This window comes from Tubulanus polymorphus, chromosome 11, assembly GCF_964204645.1.
Source record: "Tubulanus polymorphus chromosome 11, tnTubPoly1.2, whole genome shotgun sequence".
Classification (NCBI taxonomy): domain Eukaryota; kingdom Metazoa; phylum Nemertea; class Palaeonemertea; order Tubulaniformes; family Tubulanidae; genus Tubulanus; species Tubulanus polymorphus.
In genome coordinates, this window is record NC_134035.1 from 6,168,071 (window position 1) to 6,189,370 (window position 21,300).

The 21,300-nt window shown below is 35.7% G+C and overlaps 2 protein-coding genes across 9 annotated transcripts in view; one reads left to right on the forward strand and one right to left on the reverse strand.

The window, feature by feature from the left end:
* Positions 1-13,820, forward strand: part of LOC141912530 (sorting and assembly machinery component 50 homolog B-like) — a 69,734-nt gene extending 55,914 nt beyond the window's left edge. For all 5 annotated transcript variants that reach the window (XM_074803783.1, XM_074803784.1, XM_074803785.1 and 2 more), the window contains 5 exons: positions 1,555-1,635; positions 7,076-7,217; positions 10,464-10,610; positions 11,236-11,377; positions 11,980-13,820. In XM_074803783.1, the coding sequence (XP_074659884.1) occupies positions 1,555-1,635; positions 7,076-7,217; positions 10,464-10,610; positions 11,236-11,377; positions 11,980-12,025 (558 nt within the window). In that variant the 3' untranslated portion in view covers positions 12,026-13,820. The remainder of the gene's footprint in view (positions 1-1,554; positions 1,636-7,075; positions 7,218-10,463; positions 10,611-11,235; positions 11,378-11,979) is intronic.
* A 605-nt stretch (positions 13,821-14,425) lies between these two features.
* On the reverse strand, positions 14,426-20,395 carry LOC141913217 (uncharacterized). 4 transcript variants are annotated; one of them, XM_074804691.1, is made up of 10 exons: positions 20,148-20,320; positions 19,993-20,066; positions 19,552-19,699; positions 18,837-18,857; positions 17,387-17,480; positions 17,162-17,271; positions 16,501-16,586; positions 15,358-15,426; positions 15,123-15,248; positions 14,426-14,596 (listed from the first exon to the last, which is right to left on the reverse strand). In XM_074804691.1, the coding sequence occupies exons 3-10, from the start codon at positions 19,569-19,571 to the stop codon at positions 14,502-14,504; spliced, it is 621 nt and encodes a 206-aa protein (XP_074660792.1). In that variant the 5' UTR covers positions 19,572-19,699; positions 19,993-20,066; positions 20,148-20,320; the 3' UTR covers positions 14,426-14,501. The 4 variants fall into 4 exon arrangements, with proteins under 4 accessions (XP_074660792.1, XP_074660793.1, XP_074660790.1 ...); XM_074804692.1 differs by lacking the exon at positions 19,993-20,066 and having other exon boundaries at positions 20,275-20,395; XM_074804689.1 differs by lacking the exon at positions 19,993-20,066 and having other exon boundaries at positions 20,148-20,327.
* Between the last annotated feature and the right edge of the window lie 905 nt (positions 20,396-21,300).

A 21,300-nucleotide genomic window follows, 5' to 3' on the forward strand; every position in this document is an offset into this window, starting at 1 on the left:
ACGACTTAAATGACTTTGTAGTTTTACAATCAGGAGGTGCGCGATACTAATTGTCAAATTCATCAGAAATAATGACTATTGATGAAACGGTCTTGTAATGATAATATAGAAAATCCCACACTCTGAGTTATCTTCAGGGTTACTGCATTCCTGAAGATGACTATTAGATTATAGACTATGAGATTATAGTCAGTCGAAATGTCGAAAATTTATCAACAAAAGAAAATTTTTTGGCACTTGTTTTTCTTTTCTGAGTGCGGAATTTTCTCCATCATTAAAAATAAGATTGGTGATGGCCATTTTGAAGTTATTTAGAATACCAATGTGTATATGACTGTGGACTTCACCCGGAGGTATTTCACTTCGTAATTTCCATGGCAAAATGTGTCCTTGAAATCTACTGAATTTTTTTAGTACAAACCTATAGCTTTTACTGTATGAGATTGTACTTAAAGCATATGAATATCTCAGCAGGAAATATAGATCAACGTTTTGCTAAATGAATGGAATTTACGCAAGTTTTTAATTTGAGCTTTTGTTGTATTTCGCTTTCATATTTATTCCTTTAAGTAATAACACACTGTGGGGGGTAAGGTATATTCTTCTGTTCCAAGTATTACTTTTGCACTACATTCCATTGATTTTTTCGAGGAATCGAGTAAAAAGTTATTTTGCTTCGAATAGAATAATAGTCGATATGGTTCAGTTCAGTCAATTGGAAAGGTTTCGCTCATTTATAGATAATTTGATCATAAATTTCATTAAAGTACAATTTATCGTAGGGTTGAAAGCTGGTGAAAATATGCTTTACTTTTTGATCGGCGGAAGAACTGATTTAAATCGAATCCTTTCAATTCGTGATTTTCAATTTTGTACCACCTGCATAGATATTGGGATATACTGGAGTCTGCTCCAGCCCCACCTAGGTTTTTCTTTTGTGTTGAAGGATTCTTTTGGTATGGGTATATGGTAGCGCATCCGCAGTTTGTTTCGAGATCGCATCCAAGATGGCTGACTGTTAGCCATCTGGGATCTTATCCCAAGAACTCCGAGGCATCTTGTCATATTTTTATACAATTCAGAGTATTTTTGTTTAATTGTGAATTTTTGGGGTTTTTTTGGGAGTAGAAAGTCTTGTTGCAGAGAAATGGTTTTTTGCCTTTTCAGTTTTCAAGACTGTTGAATTGAAAAAAGCAAAAAATCAGAATAATTGATGTCTTCAGCCACAATAACTTATTCATTATGTGATCATCAGCTTATCTAATGGGATTTAAATGTTGAAAGTATCAAAAGAAGATCAAATGTTGAATTAGATTAATTTAATTAAACTCAAGTTTCAAAGGATTTCATGATAAAATCCTTTTAGAATGGTGACCATCTTGAAGATGGTGGCCATATTGGAGATTATTTAGTTGACACCATATCTGATTTTTTCAGCTGGTCAATCTCTATCATACCTGAAATTTTCAGGCTTGTTGCTAAAATGGCACAATTTTTTCACCAAACTGCCTGACTACAAGTAAATAATTTTACGATATGTATTGATTTATTCAGGAGTATGCCGGTTTGGGAGGAGATGTACAGTTTATCAAACATGAAGTTGAATGTCAATTTAATAAATCAATCAACGACACGGTTAGTATGATTTATTACCTCTGAGTTAAACAATTATCATGGAAGTTAAACAGTTATCTCAAGTAAAACAGCTATCTCAAGAGGGAAACGGTTATCTCAGAGTTAAACAGTTACGTATCTCAGAGTTAAACAGTTATCTCTGAGTTAAACGGTTATCTCTGAGTAATCTCTTTGTTTTAACAGTTATCTCAAGAGTTAAAAAGTTACCTCTGAGTTAAACAGTTATCTCTAGAGTTAAACAGTTATCTCTGAGTTAAACGGATATCTCTGAGTTAAACGGATATCTCGGAGTTAAACGGTTATCTCTTGAGTTAAACAGTTATCTCTGAGTTAAACGGTTATCTCTGAGTTAAACTATAATATCAAGATTTAAACGATTATCTCCAAGTTATCTTTTTGTTTAAGCGGCTATCTCTGAGTTAACCCTTTCAGCGCTGACTAACTGATACCCTATAGTGCTGGAGATAATTTGAAATTTTTGATAAATTCCACACTAACGTGTTGAAGAGCGGGAATACTGCTATAGTGCATATACACCGTGGTGCGGTGACAGGTGCTGCCATTTTTCAATAGAGATAAAAACTAATTACTAATTACATCAATACACTGCATTGCGGTGTACTAGCGGTGTACTAGCAAAATCCATCACCGATTTACACAGCGCACTGCCGTGTAGACGCACTGAAAGGGGTAAGCAATTATCTCTAGAGTTAAACATTTATCTCTGAGTTAAACGGTTGTCTCGATAGATTTTTGGCATCAAGGACGGCCAAAAAATCTGGATTAAATTATTTGACTTTTAGTCAAAACAGATCCAAATAGAATATTATAAGTGTTATCATGATCGATTGATATTCTATATTATTCATGATTACATTCAACGTCCCATTTGGTTTAGGTATGATATCCCCCTTTTTTTCTCTTAAAAAAAAAAAGAAAAAAGCTTTAAACTGTAATCATGTTTGCATCACCACCGATTCCCAATCGGTGTTTACTTAAGACTTTTTTAGTTCTTACTAACCAACGTAATCTCTTTTGTATTTACTCCCACTAGTTTTTTTCTCTAATTGTTTAGTTTTTTCTCCTATTTCATTTTATTTTCTTTTATTTATTTTCTTTTACTTTCTTATTTATTCGTTTTTCTATTTCATCTAGAATTTGCCTCAGCCGTGAACCTGTTTACTTCTTTGTTTGCTTATACTTATAGTTGAATTCTATTAGTTATCAAACAAACTTGCCTGTGCTACCACCCTTAATTTTAGTGGATTTAAAGATAAATTGCTCTAATTGAAGCCTAAATTCATAATTTTCAATGTTCACTTAGACCTGCAATAATGTGTTTAAAAAATGTTCTAAACAAGCGGATTACAGATATAGAGTCTTCTAGAAGCTACAATCTTAACAACTTGATAGACGATGGACACCAAATAATAGATTCCACCTGTCCATACATAGATATTGATGAAATTGGCTCAACTTTTAACAACGAATCCAAACTTAATGTTATTCAATACAACATTCACAGTGTCTATGATAAATTAGACGATTTAAAGATTCTTATTCAGAGTTGTAAAGATCAAAATTTCAATATTGATATAATACTTTTGTGTGAAACCTTTATTACGGACAAAGTGGTATCGTTGTGTGAAATTCCTGGCTACGTTATGGTAGAAAAACATAGACAATCCAAAACTCGCGTATGTAGGTCTGGTGGCGTATGTATCTATATCAACCAGAATATTTCCTATAATGTTAGGGACGATATTAGTATATTTAAAGAAGCTTATTTCGAGAGCTGCTTCATTGAGATTAACTGCCAAAATTCAAAGAATTTAATAATTGGTGAAATATATCGTGTGCCAGGCACTAGTGAAAAAACATTTCTAGAAGATTATTCATTGTTACTAGATAAAATCTCTACTGAGAATAAATCAATATTAATAGGCATGGATCAGAATTTAGATTTTATTAACATTAACAAACATTATAACACTAATAAATTTTGAATATGAATCACGGTCTTTTGCCAACAATAATAAAACCAACAAGAGTAACACCCACAACTGCAACCTTAATTGACAACATATATATTAGTCAAGACATCATGCCTGTTAAATCTGCCATAGGCCTTTCCTATCTATCAGATCATTTCCCATGTTTTTTATCTATCACTAAAGCTACTTGTAAAAATATGGAGTTAGGCAATATATACCATAGCAATTTCAACGAAGATAATGTTAACCTGATACGCCAAAGGCTTAGTCAGATTGATTGGAATAACCTTCATACTATGAACTCTGAAAGCGCGTATAATTCATTTATCGATAGATTACACCATACCATTAATGAAATTTCACCCAAACAATTAAAAAAGACAAGAAAAATCAAAATTACCGAACCATGGATGACTAGAGGGTTATATAGATGTTCCAAAAAGTGTGATAGATTGTATAGAGCTTCTATAGGACTTGATAAAACCTCTATTAAATATCAGAACTATGTTTTTTACCGAAATAAATATAATCAGATAAAACGTGCTGCTAAAAAATCCTACTATGCAAAACAAATTGAGTCATTTAAATGTGACAGCAGGAAACTTTGGAATATCCTAAAATCATCAATGGGCAAATTCAATGATAAAAGTTCAATAACTAGTGATTCTATTATTTTCCAGGGGAAAACAGCTACTGACAACGCTCATATAGCTAATTCCTTTAATACTTTCTTTAGTACAGTGGGTAAAAATTATGCAGACAAAATACCGCCTCCAAACAAATCCTTTGAATCATATTTAGGGACTCGTAATCAAAATTCCATTTTTTTAACACCAACAACAGCTGACGAAGTACTTAAACATATCAATTCACTTTCAAATAAATATAGTTCGGGTCACGATGAGATAAGTAATAACTTGCTAAAACGTATTTCTATGGAAATTAGCCAACCCCTAACTATTGTATTCAATAAATCTATAATTGAAGGTCACTTTCCAGACCAGATGAAAGTAGCTAAAGTAGTTCCATTACATAAGGGAGGTGACAAAACTCATATAACGAATTATAGGCCAATATCATTATTGCCAACGATATCTAAGATTTTAGAAAAGATCATCCATGACAGACTTTACAATTTTCTCACTAAATACAATCTTTTATATTTAAGTCAATACAGATTTCGACACTCTTATTCAACTTGCCACGCAATAATGGAATTTCTGGGAAATTGTATCAAAGGATTAGATAACAAAGACAAAATCATTGGACTGTTTCTGGATTTATCGAAGGCATTCGATTCGTTGAATATAGACATTTTACTGTACAAACTTCAATATTACGGGATTCGTGGGGTCGCTTTTGACTGGTTCAAATCTTATTTGAAAAACCGCAAAATGTTTGTCATTTATAACAATACTTGTTCTGAAATCGATTCCATAGAATATGGAGTTCCTCAAGGTTCCGTCCTAGGACCACTTTTGTTTTTGATATATTCAAATGATATTTGTCAAAATCTAAAATTTTGTAAGGGAATCCTTTTTGCCGACGACACAACACTTAGTATAACCGGAAAAAATTCGGATACTATCTCAACCCTTATGAAGAATGACTCCATAATAGTCACCGATTGGTTCAAGGCGAATAAATTGACCTTAAATATTGCAAAAACGGCCGGACTTTTTATTACACCCAAAGGTACAAATGAAGACGATCCCTTACTAACTTTTGGTAACACCAACATTGCTTTTTTTCGCTCACATAAATTTTTAGGTCTCATTGTTGATAATAAATTCACATTTGACGAACACATCAAAGCATTATGCTCTAAACTGAATAAGAATATTTTTTTACTGAGAAGTGTTAAAAAATTTATTGCCGAATTGGTGTAAACGTCTTCTTTATTTCAGCTATATAAATACACACCTAACCTATTGCCTTTCCTTATGGGGACCACTTATATCCAAAAAACATTAGAAAACAATTAATAAACTGCAAAAGAAAGCTATCCGAGCATTAGATGGTGCCAAATTTAATACACCTACATCTCCCATTTTCCAGAAATATAGAATACTAAAATTCGAAGATATGATCACCTTAGAACTTCTCAAACTGGTCCACGGAGTAATTAACACTGCTCTTCCACAGCCGATAATGAATTTATTTGATCAAAATTCATTTAATCATCAATACAATACTAGATCACGGAATTTTCCCAGAATACAATTACATAAATCCCATATACTAAATTCATCTTTTCTTTGCAAAGCACCGTCATTGTGGCAGGCTCAATCGCACGTTATAAAATCCGCCCCATCAATTATTTCATTGAAAAGCAGGTTTAAAAAGCAAACATTTAGTACATATTGATCATAACGAAATACATTCCAGCATAAGGAATTGTTTTTTTCGATTCATCTATCTTCCATCTACTCAAATGACAATAAGAGGCTTTTTTACAGTAAATTATAATTATAATTACGGTTGTAATTATTATGATGATAATTATAATTACTATTATTTTCATTATGATTATTATCATTATCATTATCATTATTATTATTATATTATTATTATTAACATTAGCATTATTATTATTATTATTATTAGCATTACTATTGTTATCATTACCATCAATCTTCTTTTTTTCTCTAGGGGGCCTGAACATCCTAGTGATTGTACAGCCTCTAAGGCTCTGTTCAGGTCCCTCATCATCAATCTACTTATTTGTTATACATTTTATTTGTAATTATAATTGGTGATGAAATAAATTACATTACATTACATAGAGTTGAATGGTTATCTCTATAGAGTTAAATGGTTATCTCTGAGTTAAAGGATTACTTCTGGGTTAAACCGTTAATCTCCAGGGTTGAGCGGTTATCTCCGAGTTAAACGGTTATCTCTAGAGTTAAATGGTTATTTTCTAGTTAACCCTTTCAGTGAGTCTACACCGCAGTGCGGTGTATGAATCGGTAATGGATTTTGCTAGTTCACCGCAATGCGGTGTATTGATGTAATTAGTTTTTAGCTTTTATCTCTATACAAAGATGACAGCACACGTCAAACATAGTGAAATATTAGTACCTAACGATACACTGCGCCGCGGTGTAGACGCATTATAGTGCTATTCCCATTATTCAACACACTAGGGTGGAATTTTCCAAAATTACGTATCTCGGAGTTAAACATTTCTGAGTTTAATGGTTATCTTTGAGTTAAAGGATTATTTCTGGGTTAAACGGTTAATCTCCAGGGTTGAGCAGTTATCTCCGAGTTAAACGGTTATCTCTAGAGTTAAATGGTTATTTTTTAGTTAAACGGTTATGTATATCAGAGTTAAACATTTCTGAGTTTAATGGTTATCTCTGAGTTAAACGGTTATCTCAGATTTGAACAGAACCTATACATGTATTTTGTAACTAGTTTCTGTTTTGTATCAATTTCAGACATTCCAACTGTCACTTGCTGGTGGAATGATGAAATCATTAAACCCGGAGAAACAAACTCTTGTAAATGACCGATTTTTCCTCGGTGGACCAATGACGTTACGTGGATTTAATGTGAAGGGTGTCGGTCCACACTGCGACGGTAAGATATTGATATTCACATCTAGATGCCTTTTGAAGCCACGGGCACCATGTAGTTGGATATTTTAAACTTGATATCAAAACCCACAGTCCACAGCTCTGAGAATGATTGGATAAGAATTACAGTGGAACCTCGTTCTAACGAACCGCTGGGGGAAAATAAAAAGTTCCTAATATCGGATAGTTCGTTAGATCCATTTCACATCATTGATGTATGAAAAGAGAACACCCCTGGTTTGAAATACAAACCAACTGGATTCGTTGGAGTAGGCATACGTTTTAGTATAAATACTGACAGCTAATAAATCGCTTATTGACAACTGTAAACTTTGAAATAAAATATAAATTTAAACCAAATTCAGATATGCTCCTGTTAACTTTGAGTGGCAAATACATGTGTTGGACACATGAGTCCCTCCCTGGGGATGCGATGGAACGAGATCAAGGAAATGAATGTAATAACGCTATGCCGGTAAAAACGTCAAAACAATTTTAAAACTTCAGAGCGTTTAGTCCCTTTTTCAATTTACAGATGGTCTCAATCGTTTTGCGAAGTACGTTTTCATTGTCACTGTAAACAGGCTGAAACAATGACCGACTACCGTAGTACAAATTGTAGAAGCCGGTGACACATCATTAATCTGTATCACTAATCTAAGATAAATAAAGCAGCACTGTCTCTCGGTTTGAAACTGACAATAGATAAACAAGTGTGATTGATCGTGGCTTAGCGAATGTTAGAACCAATGAAAATATGTAATAAGACTCCAATGTACGGAAGAGCAATGCGGCCAACAACATTTTATTTTCAGTTTAAAAAGTCGACTTTTCGAGTTAGTAAGTCGACTTTTCGAGTTTAAAAAGTCGACCTTTCGACTTTAAAAAGTCAACTTTTCGAGTTAATAAGTCGACTTTTCGAGTTAGTCGACTTTTTGACTTTAAAAAGTCGACTTTTCGAGTTAAATAGTCGACTTTTCAACTTTAAAAAGTCAACTTTTCGAGTTAATAAGTCGACTTTTCGAGTTAGTCGACTTTTTGACTTTAAAAAGTCGACTTTTCGAGTTAAATAGTCGACTTTTCAACTTTAAAAAGTCAACTTTTCGAGTTAGTAAGTCGACTTTTCGACTTAGTAAGTCGACTTTTCGAGTTTAAAAAGTCGACCTTTCGACTTTAAAAAGTCGACTTTTTGAGTTAATAAGTCGACTTTTCGAGTTAGTTAGTCGACTTTTTGACTTTAAAAAGTCGACTTTTCGAGTTAAATAGTCGACTTTTCGACTTAGTAAGTCGACTTTTCGACTTTAAAAAGTCGACTTTTCGAGTAAGTAAGTCGACTTTTCGAGTTATTAAGTTGACTTTTCGACTTTAAAAAGTCGACTTTTCGACTATCACTTTTTGGGACTCGTACAAAACCGTCGCGAGTCCTTATCACGACGGAATTATGTCGAAAAACGAGATATATAGCGATTTATCGACATAATTAAGTTGATACATCGCGTTAATGTCGTCTTATCGCAAAAACTTATCACGGTAAATCGTGATACGGATCACGACTTTAACTTATGTCGATGTACTGTATCTCGACATGACCGTACCATCGACATAATTATCACGAGTTAACCTTAAAATGCATGTCAATTTATTGAGACAATATCGCAAAAAGTCGACATCAATATCACGACATTGTAAAATTGATGAAGTATACTTATTCATATTGATATATAGAGATTGCTGACCTAATTCCGGTTGATAGAACACTGAGGGATACCTCATCGAATTACAAGATACAGGGGGGTCTAAGGGCATTAAGGGCGTTCTCCCTTATTCCTACATTTAATTTCAAGCTAGTGTAATTTTTCAGCCCTTCATAGGCAAATACAAATGGTTACATTACATATTCAATTCAATTTTCCAGATGGTTGGCACATCACAGGGCTTTAGGGGCCATATACTCCTTGAGATTTCTGCCTGAACCCCCTCCCGTTTTACTATGGGGCCTTAAGTATGCGTCTCTTTATTGAAATTAGGTCAGCTATAGGTCAGCAATATATTGGGTCATACAACTATCGAATCACTGCCGGCGGACGTACGAAAAGTCGCCTTTTTAAAGTCGAAAAGTCATCTTTTTAAAGCCGAAATGTCGACTTTTTAAACTCGAAAAGTCGACTTTTTGAAGTCGAAAAGTCGACTTATCAAACTCGAAAAGTCGACTTATCAAGTTGAAAAGTCGACTTATTAAAGTCGAAAAGTCGACTTTTTGAAGGGTCGACTTACTAACTCGAAAAGTCGACTTAATAACTCGAAAAGTCGACTTACTAAGTCGAAAAGTCGACTTTTCAAAGTCGAAAAGTCGACTTTTTAAACTGAAAATAAAATGTTGTTGGCCGCATTGCTCTTCCGTACCAATGCTAAGGTCATTATAACCGAAAGTTCGTTAGAAAAGGGGTCGTTGTTTCCGATGAAATTTGACTGTAAATGAGAAGGATTTGGCAGGGGATTTTTTTTTTCGTACGTAACAAGCGATGGTTCGTTAGTTCTGAGGTCGTTAAAACGAGGTTCCACTGTAATTCATCTTCAATTAAGATTGAGCTGTACAGTCAAACTGAAGAGCTGTAGGGTCCTGGACCCAGTTCCACAGTTGTGAGTTAGATCTAACCCTGAGTTAAAAGTTAGTTCATTTTCAATGGGTTAAATCTTAACTCTGAACTGTGGAACTGGACTCTGGGTCAGTTTCTTGGTTAAAAATAACTGGCAGATGATTACCATGGTAACGTTGAACTCTTAATTATCACTTACGCCGCAATCACACCGAGACGATTTGGCCCCGGCCGAATTGGCACGGATGAGGCCCGAGTCAAATTTGGCCTGTGTCTAATTTAGAGAACACAGACACGCACAAACCACTCAATAGATACTGAACAATGTTTTAAACAAAGCCAAGTGAGTCATTTCTGGAACCTATTGCGATTCATACGCAATCATTTTATCCCATGCTGAAATTTGGCTCGGGCCTGGTCCGATGTTTTCGGCCGGGCCAAACAGGCATGGGCCCATGTGGCACCTATCTGAACAGTTGTCCCGGGCAAAAAAACGCTTATATCAACTAACCAACTCTTCAGCAACTGGCCTCAGGGGTCCAAAACAGGGATTGAAAAATTTGATTTAGCTGAGCTGAAATAGTCAGTAAGTTGAGGTTATTTCAATGTGAATGTTCAAATGTTGTATTGTTTTAAATTTTGTATTTGTTTAGGTAGCGCTCTTGGAGCTGAAAGTTATTGGTTGTGTGGACTGCACATGTATACGCCATTACCGTTCCGACCTGGTCGTGGAGGATTTGGCGATCTGTTTCGCACTCATTTCTTCGTGAATGCCGGCAATTTAACGAACGTTGATTTCAGTAAGTTCTCGTTGAATTTGAATATAAAAACTTGCATTTTTCCTTCTGAGAGTAACTCTCTTGTAAGCTGTTGGTGGCACAAATTGTAACCACTGGATACATACGGCTGATATTTTGTCATTAGGAGGGAGATAGGTGTTGGAAGTAGTATGAATAGTTTCGTCCATCAGCTCTGAGCCGTTAGGAAGTAATGGGTGAAAATGTGCAAAATTTCAATGGATTTTTCCCCCATTCTAATAATCGATGCTTGACCTTGTTTCCTGATGATGACATCACAGGGAAGCCTTCAGAAGGGCATCACTTGGAAAGCATCACTTGTAGAAGAGCTTTCCCAGTTCCTTATCAAGAACATAGTATCGATTGTTCTGCCACTGTGTGTAGTCATAGGGAAAAACCATTAACGTGTATATCATGAAAGATGAACATGCTTTACACAGTGCACCACAATTTCATCTTTATCAGCTGTTTACTTTTTAACTTTTGCGTTATTGCAATACCGAGAACAAATCGATTTGTTTCTTCTGCCAATTTCAAAATTTGTTGTATAACCAGGATAAGCTAAGACTTGAAAATGTGGTCATGGGTTGAGAGTTTAATACTAATGTTTTATTATTCTGTGTTTTAGCTAAAGACCTGAAATATAATCTGGCTCATTTAGCTCAGGGTTTGAGGTTGGCGTATGGCGCTGGATTGGTTCTGAAGATGGGAGGTATTGCGCGATTAGAATTAAACTATTGTTTTCCAGTCAAATCTCAACAAGGCGACGCGTAAGTTTTATACACAATAAACTCAACGTTATCAGTTGTAAAAAAATTTTGCATCTATTTTAGGCGTCGCTGTAGCAGCTCGCTATTGCGTTCACTTTTCATCCTTCCAAAGTATCTTGAGTAAAGTAGGTGACTTTTGTTGTTACGAGGCTCCTCTGAATGAAGTAGTCATGTGGTTTTCTATTGATGCTGAATTAATTTTCTGTATGACTACTCACTTGAGCAAATTCGTACCAATTAATTTGAACATTTTCTTTCATATTTTAATGAAATGTTCCATCAGATAATTTCAACTTGTTACTCATAGCACTTTCAGAGCTGCCAACCATCCTTGTTTGTCGGGACAGTCCCTTAAAATGCCCCACTTTTCCTGAGAGTGTTTTTGTGATGCTATTGAATAAACTATTGTTGTCCCTGAAACAATTTTCTATTGTCCCTCAAAAAATTGTTCAAATTCTTCATTTTACCATATTGTGTGCCTGAAAATTGTATTATTTGTCACTGATGCGGTAATTGACAAGTTGGCATGTCTGCACTTTAGTTTGAAGCAGTTTGTAGCAACTCATGAAACACATGTAATTCATTTTATTGTCTATTTTCAGGGTGAATACAGGACTGCAATTTGGAATAGGAGTTACATTCTTATAGCAGCGATTGCGGTTTTGACTCTAGTCTAGCCTGTGATAGTTACAGCTTACTGCTTTTAGGGTGGAAGCTGTTTTTCTGATAAATCAATAGAATAAGCACATGTTTCATGTGTTGAATCAACCAATAATTCGTGTACATTGCATTAGTGTACAGCAGATAATAGTGTGTATCACTGTACAGCTGATATATCATTGTGGTTTCTAGAGTTTCTCAACAGAAAATAATGTTCTTTGAAAAATGATAAAATAGTTTTTTAGGAAATTTGAAAATTGTGCTCAGAATGAAAGATTTGTTTTTACTCAACTAGAGTATTTATGTGAGTTACTCGTTTCAGTATTTGTGAATGGTAGTTTTGTAGATATTTATTGTGACATTGTTGAGTGACGTCTTTCAAGGCACTAGTGTTTCCAAACTGTAGCATTTGAAATAAAGTTTGTGCTTGTCGAATAATAATATCGTTTCAAAATAAAAGTTGTAATGACATAATCGATCTTTAGGGTAGACCACTCCATCTTAAACTACCCGAACTGTTCCACTCAAGAAAAAAACTACTCTCAAGTCGGTGTTGACTCGATTTGCCTGATACTAAACTCCTAGGTGAAATATCACAGTCCCAAATGCCATATAGTACCAGTGGTTACCTATTCATATCAGTAGCGTCCTCTACTAAACGACTGTTTAGTTCGTGTGTTATACGGTGGAACCTCGTTATTACGAGCTCGCATGTAACGATTCATCGGAAAAAACAGATATCGAATTTTGTCACAAGTAAGACTGGAATGGTTATTTTCATACCGGATATAACGAACTGGACATAATAACGAACGCTGTGACGAGGTTCCACTGTACAAGTATTTGATAAACATCTTTTTTCTGAAAATATAATAGAAACCATGACTGAATTGATAAAAGTGAGTGACAGGTATTTTGATCTCAAACTACAATGGATAGTGATATACTATGTTCCAGTATGTAAACTCACTGTTATTCAGTTGCCAATGGTCAATGAACCTTGGATGTTTGGAGTTATCATTCTGATTCATTACACGAAGTTGACAAGTTCAGGTTTAGAATAAATTCCCGTGATCGACTAACAGCTCCCATATCTGTGTACCGTCTTGTGGTTATAGAATTTCGTAATAAAATCATTTATTCAGTGAAATAACGCGGTGTATGTTATATTTCTTCTTCAAAAAACAATGTTTTTTTTATTGAAATCGATTTCGGTCAAGTTTTGACAATATCTGCCGGTCTAACAGATCTAAAAGCGATAACGATATGATCGTATTATGTCTGATTTAGGATATTATTAACATTGCTACTAGTGACGATATATAATAGGATTCAGTTGCAAAGTTGTTAAACAAGAGTCTATTTTCAGATGGTTCATATAAATTGAACGCACAGTGGAACTGTGACGTGAGAGTCTGATCAATGGGAGATCCAGATGTAGAAGATCTAGCAAATTTCTATCCACATTTTGCTATTTTTCTGGCAGTTCCCCATTTTCTGTGTCTGATCTGCGTCTATTTGAGTAGTGGTTTCATTTCGATCGCACTAGTTTTCGTTGAAGAAGGGATATAACGATTTAATGCACCTAAATTAATGTGTGATTAATCAACAAAACTTAACAGCATTAATTAATTAATTATGTAGATGCTTGAATAATTAACAGGTGGTTTTTGGTTTCCCGGATGTTTTCTTTTAGTTTTGTCATAGTTTTGAGACAGTTCTGTTGCGACTCAAAACGGAAATTGTTTGTGTTATTAAATACATTAACATTGAATAAAGCATTGAGCATTTTCTTAATAAAAAATAAAACACTAAACCTCGTTGATCTACGTTCGTGCGCTCCATAAATAATCAGGGTGGCCACTTACCGACATGGAAGTTCCGGGAATTTGGTATAACAAGTTAAAAATCAGGGAAATTTGTTGAGATTGCTAGATGGCATGTGAAATCAGTTTCTTAGCAGATCAGGTCAGGGAAAAAGCAACCGAAAGTGGCTTCCCTGATAATTCATCTTGTTTAGCCTGAAAGTCCTTAAGATGTCGTACGGATTCTTAGCAGATCAGGTCAGGGAAAACAATGCGCATGTCGGAGAAGAGTCAGTGAAAAAGCAAGTCAAATAAAAGTGGACTCCCTGATAATTTTCTTTATTGTCTATTTTGATCGTCGATCTTGAGGCTCTATAGCCCATGTCCGTTATCGTACCATTACACGGGCAGATCTTTGATTTGCATCTAATTCGAGGTTAACCCCGTCCACTGTAAGGGCCCTAGTGTGTTCTAACCCGTTTCACCACTAACTCTTCAATCAACAATATGACTTAAGAAAGGCGGTGATTGATAAACACTTGAAAAAACATTCAATATATATTCATTAAAACATTTACAAGATTTATAAATTCACCACGCAGAATATTAAATCAAATATCACAGTTTGATAATAATCAATAGGACCATAAACACAATGTTCAGTTACGTTGATAAAAACCACGATGACGATCTGATGAATCTGGCTGAGGGCTTACAAGTCGTCTCGGTGGCTGGGCGTCGTATATTGGTGGTACTGAAATATGAAAATAGATTCCCTGTCATTGTATGGCTGAATGAAGACTATATATGGTAGATTCGTAGAGAATTGTCTATTTGAAGCTATACGGGCAATTATCATTAGAGTTAAGTCATGTTGTTGGAGAGGTTACGCGGGTATCCGATCAGTGCTGTCAATGACTACATGTATATATTGGGTTGACTGGACATAGCCAGGATTTTAGAAATTGTAGGCACGAAAATAGATTTATGTCACTATCGCCTTAAAAGAGTCAAATGAGAGAATAGGTAATAGATGCAATTAATTCATAGACTCATAACCAGTTCGCCAGCAGCTTACGTTAATGGATATGTATTAAAGGTGTTTTATGAACTTTGGCAATAGTGTATAAAAAGTGTATATGCCTGGGCCTAAAAGTGCTACATACATATTGGCTACGCCTCTGTGAGATTTTTTTTTAAAATACATGTATACACGAAACGATGAAAAATACATTAGTCTAGTAGGCATCGTCATATTGAAGATATAACGTATGTCTTACATCCACGGGTATGTTGTTGTAATTGCTGTTGAACTAGTTGTGGAGGAAGCCATGGTTTGAATTCGTTCTCTCCATCCAATCTGTGATTATTCAGATCCTGTCGACTCAACGCGTACTTCGGAGTACCTGATATTTAAAACATAGGTAGATTTTCGATTTAAAGCGCCGTCAAAATGTAGAGAAAATGAAAATAAATCGTGCATCATTTTCAATGAATAAACTTTCAGGTTTTTACCTCTAACTCCTGTTTTCCTATCGGCTAGCTCCTCATTGAGTTTGCTATGGTCGTAATGCCTCACCACACCTGTAAACAATAGTACAATTTCTTTCACGCTCATCAAAACAGACACTTATAAGAATAAAAAGGAGGCCGAAAAGTTTCCTTGAACTGATATTCAATTTTTCGACTTTATCCCAATGATCATCTTCAGGAGTGCAGTATATTTGTTGTGTAAACTGAAGTTCGATTTGCTATGGAATCAGGTTTATAGTTTAGCTTAAATTTAGTACTGCAAAATTTGTTCATTGGACTCCTTGACGCTTGATTGTTATTAAGTTCCCGATGTGTCTCACAGTCTAGTTGGTTATTTTGTGGAGAAATACATTCTCTCGCTAGGATCCAGGAGCTATAACAGTAATTCTAAGTTGTATTTGAAATTGGTTAATTTTCCTTAGTTTGGAATAGATTAATTACTTAAACCGTTTTTTTTTTCATATTTTAGCAAACAGGCATTATTCGAAACTATTCGGCAAAAATTGGCAGTTTAAAGGTCGTATCGTTGATTTGATTTCGGTTGGAAAGTATAATATTCCATAGACTATTGGTAACACAGAGACCGTCAAATAAATATTAGCTCAACGAAATTGGTCGGATACTTTATATTCTTAGCGCGGGATTTCATGTCATCAGCCGGGATCACACGGAGACGATTTGGCCCGGCCCAAATTGGCACGGATCAGGCTCGAGCCAAATTTGGCCCGTGCCTAATAAGAGAGCGCGCTCACGCGCAAACCATTCATTCGATACTAAACAAATCGAAGTTGGTCATTTCCGGTAACAATCATTTGTCTCGTGCTAAAATTTGGCTCGGGCTTGGTCCGACGTTTTTGATCAGGCCAAATTTGGCCAGGGTCAAACAGGCTCGGGCCCATTTGGCACCCGTGTGAACAGTTGTTCCGGGCCAAATTTTGTCCGGACCAAAAATGCTCGTGTGATCGCGGCTATCGTTATAGAGACAACACGGACTCAGAGTGTCTCTTAGGAATACAAAAATCTGTGGAAAATCATGCAGGCCTATAAATTGACCGCAATATTCGTTTAAGATTCGAAAAAATTCCGATATTTTTTTTCATATCTAAAGCGTAAAATATTTCATACCGTCAATATAAATCACCCTGTAGCCTTTATTCCCGAGAACCTCTTTAACATGACGCCAACTTCCTCCGATATTACCTTCTCTTACTCTGCACATGAAATAATAGAATTCAAGGTACGTTGACTTTTTGAATAGTGAAACATCACAATTTGAATGAGGATAGGATTAATTCATTGTAGACCCTGGCAGTAAGAAAAGAAGTCAATATAAAAGTAGACCTCGCGCTCAAGCCGATGTCATAGAATCAGATATACCCTCCTCCCCCCATGTCAGAATGATGCCCCCAACAATAGATTGATGAATTAAGTGAAGATGGTTATAATGGGGCTGCTGACCCCAAACCTTAACCCTTAATCCTGAAATCTACTAAGGGGTTATGAATAAAGGGAGGCATCTGATTCTATCATGGACGTTTAAATTAGTTTATACGTCCATGATTCTATGACACCTGATGAAACCATTTCATTTTGATGTTTATTGAAATATCTCAGTGAAACTATGCACAGGATAATTTATGTAACATAATTCGGATATCACTCGCCGCTGGGTATAGCTTCTGTATACGTTTTTGCGTCGTTTCCGATCTAAAACATCTAAATACATGTATATACTTGTTAATCATTTTTCAAAAAAGGTTTTGGATAAGGTTTTATTGAGCCTTACATGGGTTTTCCGGGGTTTGGATATCGGTAGGCTTTCTTCTGTGTGAGTTCCTTGTATTTACGGTAGTAGTCCTCTTGAGTTGATGGACGGTACGGTGCACTCAGCGGGGGCTGCATAACAATCATCGATCATATATTTTATCAATTTTCCTTCATGGCACGTATTCCAGGCCCTCGTTTAATTGATTTTTTGCAATAAATCTCACAGTTAGCATTGGAAACTTACAACTTTTCTCCAGTTACCGTCAGACATTGCCACCGGAACCGACCCGATACGACCTTGCATTCCCATCCAATCGTTCATTCCATTATAGGTCGTTCTGAAATTGTAAAAACCGATTGGTTTACTTTCATTTCGAGTCAAGTCTAAACCACAAGTCCTGCTTCTGCAGTTGTGAGAAATGCTTTACAGTTAAAACTTGAAAACTATTTTGAACTAACTGTGGAATTCGAACCTGGAAATTACACATGCATGAATAAATTCAAATTGATATATCTATAAAGTGTTATTATTCGAATGTAGAATTTGAACCTACAATGGGTGAACAAGTTGCGGACGTCCATAGAATCAAATTTTACTAACTGGATTAAGCTGGATGTTGCTATTGGTTAGGGTTGCTATAGATGAGTTCCATGGAAACATGATAAATCCAACATGTCCCAATAACAACTTGAAGTCCGGGTAATAGCATTAAATAGTTCCAGCAGAGACTAATCACATTGGACTGGTATTTGAAATCAATCCGTCAATATTGAATTAAATCATACGTACATTACGACATACAGACGTACAGACATACCGACAAACCGGTATACCGACGAACCGATACATACTGATAAACCGACATACCCGCGCGCGTACAGAATAAACCATTTTACAGTTGCTAGCCGCCATTTTGTTAGGGTACTTTTGTCCCGTATTGTTGGGTCATTTTTTTCTCTTTTTTAAAAACTATCTGCGATGTGTATTGTATCATATTTCATCTGTCCATAGATGGATTTTGACAACTTCAGCAACATTCAAACCGCGTGAATCTCTAGTTTTCAGTTATCTAAAAATCATTTCCCAAATTTACAACAATGCGACATGAGAGCGATATAAAAATCGGTGGTCAGTTTTTGCCGTGCGCATAGAAATCCAGGGTACTGAAATTTGAAGTTCGTTATTTTCAGAAATAATTTTCTAAAAAATCCAAACATTTCAAGCACTGTGCGCATAAACGCCCACTTCCAGGTGAACTTTGAAATTTTAAGATATCTTGCCTAGTTTTTTTCCTATGGCTCTTTAGCTGCAGCGCGTGTATTGTCAATCCGAGATTTGGCGCTGTTTTCTTTGCGTTTATTTCAGAATATGGGTGTTATTTCTTCATTGTGATAACGAATATTGTCTCTTTTAAAATAAATAGCTATACAAAATAACTACTATTAAGGAATATCAGCGAAATTGTTTCAGAAGGTTTTAGATTTTATTTCATAAGCAAGAGACTACATTATTTTGAAGCTTTCAAGACTGGGTATTACTTAATCCCCTGGCGCCCAGTTTCATAGCAGATAATCGCAATAATGATGTGTAAATTTAGCAGAAATGCAGCATTTGCAGAAACCGATTCAGTGAAGTTTGGGGTAAAAGCAAATACCCAGTCCTGGGATCAGATAGATATAGGTTTCATACTTACAATTCTGAATGAGTTGGTAAGCTGTAAAACCCAAACACATATGCAAAAATGCCACAATTTTAAATGTCTTATCAAAACATTTCAAAAGATAAAGAGATAAAGAACCCATGCTTAAGATGAACAATAACGACCGTGTAAAATATTTCCTTGGTCTATAGTTTATTCAAACGTTTGGATACATTCCTAAATAGTCCTTCTTTTTATATAAAGACTTATCCTAGTCATTACAGGTATTCCTGAAGATGACTATAAAGATAGATAAAGTCGAATCGTTTGAATAAACTTCTGTCTCCGGGAAACTTTTCGAACTCTTTTTTACGGAAGCTTCCCGGGGATATCATTTAGGAATAATAAAAATTTTTAGTTGAGATATATCTCAACATAAAATCATTTACGATTAATAAATAATTTTGCCGATTTTATGTCGAGTTATTATCTCGACATAAATTCAATCTTTTCTCAATCGTAAATGATTTTATGTTGAGATATAACTCGACAAAAACTAAACTCTTTTTACTAATCTAATTTTACTTTAAATGAATTAATGTTGAGATAACAACTCAACATAAAATTAACTTTTTGTTTTTCAAAAATTATATCCCCGGGCGCTTCCGTACAGGACGCTTCCGAACTTTTTAGTGTGGAATTTTCTATATTGTCACAGCGGACTCGGAGTCATCAATGGTGATAAGAGGGCCATAACCATATAGCTTACTTGGATTTTGAAAACGGCATATAGCCTTCCAGTTTGAGCGGTGGGCGATACGGTTCGAATTTCGATTTGGAAAGGTTAATTGTCGGGTTCAAACATCCTGGATTGTGGTCTAACAGTGCCGCCCCGTATGAATTCGGACCGCCGATACCTGAAAATAAAAACATCTCATAAAAACCGATCCCGAAACAAATCAAATCATACACAAATAGAAGATCTTTTATTAAAAGATGTTTGCGAAACCCACAATATAGAACTCAAATAAAAACAATTAATTGACGTCACTAGAGAACCCGAGGTCGAATTATCGTTTCCCGCTTCACTGTAGGTTTTCACTTTCCTGTATTTTTCTAATTGGTGCTGGGGATAAATAACTATTTTCTCGATGGTTATTTTCGTTATTTGAGTTTAGTGATTTTTTGTCTCGGTCGGATAGATACACGCCTTATTAGGACTTCACTCGGATCGAAATCATCAGGAGCCCAGCGACGAAAATGACGCAAATCATTTTCTTTATTCTAGGACAGAGACACATATGTAAATCGAAAATGAAAAAACAGACCAATACAATATAGGGGTAATTTTTGATGTTTGATTACCTTGTGATGACGTCATTATATTGTCCGGCTAATTTTTGACGATAGATACGGGTATGTATCGAATATCAACACAGTCAGTTAATGTATAGTGAATAATTGTTTAACATGTAAATATTCCAAGTCCTACCTGACAACAGGACTGTATGTCTGTATGACGCACAGTACTGTATGTGATATCGAGTGTGTTATTATCAATGATTATGAATAATGCATAGAACGGTGTGTGTATTGCACATTGCAGAGTCAAGGTTCAGCCGTCTGTGACAGTGTGTGATTACAAAGAACTCCCTGACAGCACCAATCTTACAGGTGCAGATTAAAAAATATCTCTTCTTAACCCCGGCTTCCGTCATAATCAAACAGTTAAAAAGAACCCTGTGATTTTGAATATTTGAATTACATGTATAGAGAATTCGTGGAAATAAGGACCAGGCGCGGATCCAGGTTTTCGTAGACAGAGTGCTGTCAGTGTGAGTGCGCTAGCGGGAGACACCGACGGTTTTTTATTTTCGGCTGCCGAGACATCCTGAGTTGTCATAGGAAACAAGGAAAAGCGTAGACGGAAGATATATACGTAGGTGCCGGCGGGAATCCTCAGGTGGTCTCAAAGCGCGTGAAAGACGGCATAAATATAGACGGCATATATATTTTCAACTAACTCGTCGTAAGGCAACAGCAAAATGGGCACGAACATTTGCAGAGCAGCGATCGTTGCAGATATCCTCTGACCCTTATGCCCTGCTCTGGAGATCATGTCTATCGTTCAAATATCCACCACGCGCAGTAGCCCGCGCGCATTTACAATTATTTTCGCACGGCAAAAATTGCATGCAGATATATGAAACATTGATTTAGATGCGATATGGAATCGGCTCAGCCCGATATGACATCATATACCTTTAAGATTATACGATACGAACCTTACATTTTGACAAGATTGCCACGAGCGATGAATCGCATCGAGATGCGGGAAAAATGTCCGTCAGGAATGATGACGTTGGGCGGCGTGCTGCAGCACCCCAGAGCGGCCCCCTGGATCTACGAGGACAAATTTGGCGTTTGGATTATTTCCCAAATTAAAGAGCGCCCACAACATATATACAGCAAAATTACTTTTTAGACGTTTTTTTAAGGTTTTCCACAAAAACCATAA

Bases quoted from the DNA above. Each gene is read 5' to 3' on its own strand.
- LOC141913217 (XM_074804689.1), bottom strand. The intron at 18,858-19,551 runs GTAAGCTATATG...TGGGTTTTACAG, and splicing joins ATGCCGTTTTCAAAATCCAA to CTTACCAACTCATTCAGAAT. The intron at 16,587-17,161 runs GTAAGGCTCAAT...TTTCATGTGCAG, and splicing joins CCAAACCCCGGAAAACCCAT to AGTAAGAGAAGGTAATATCG.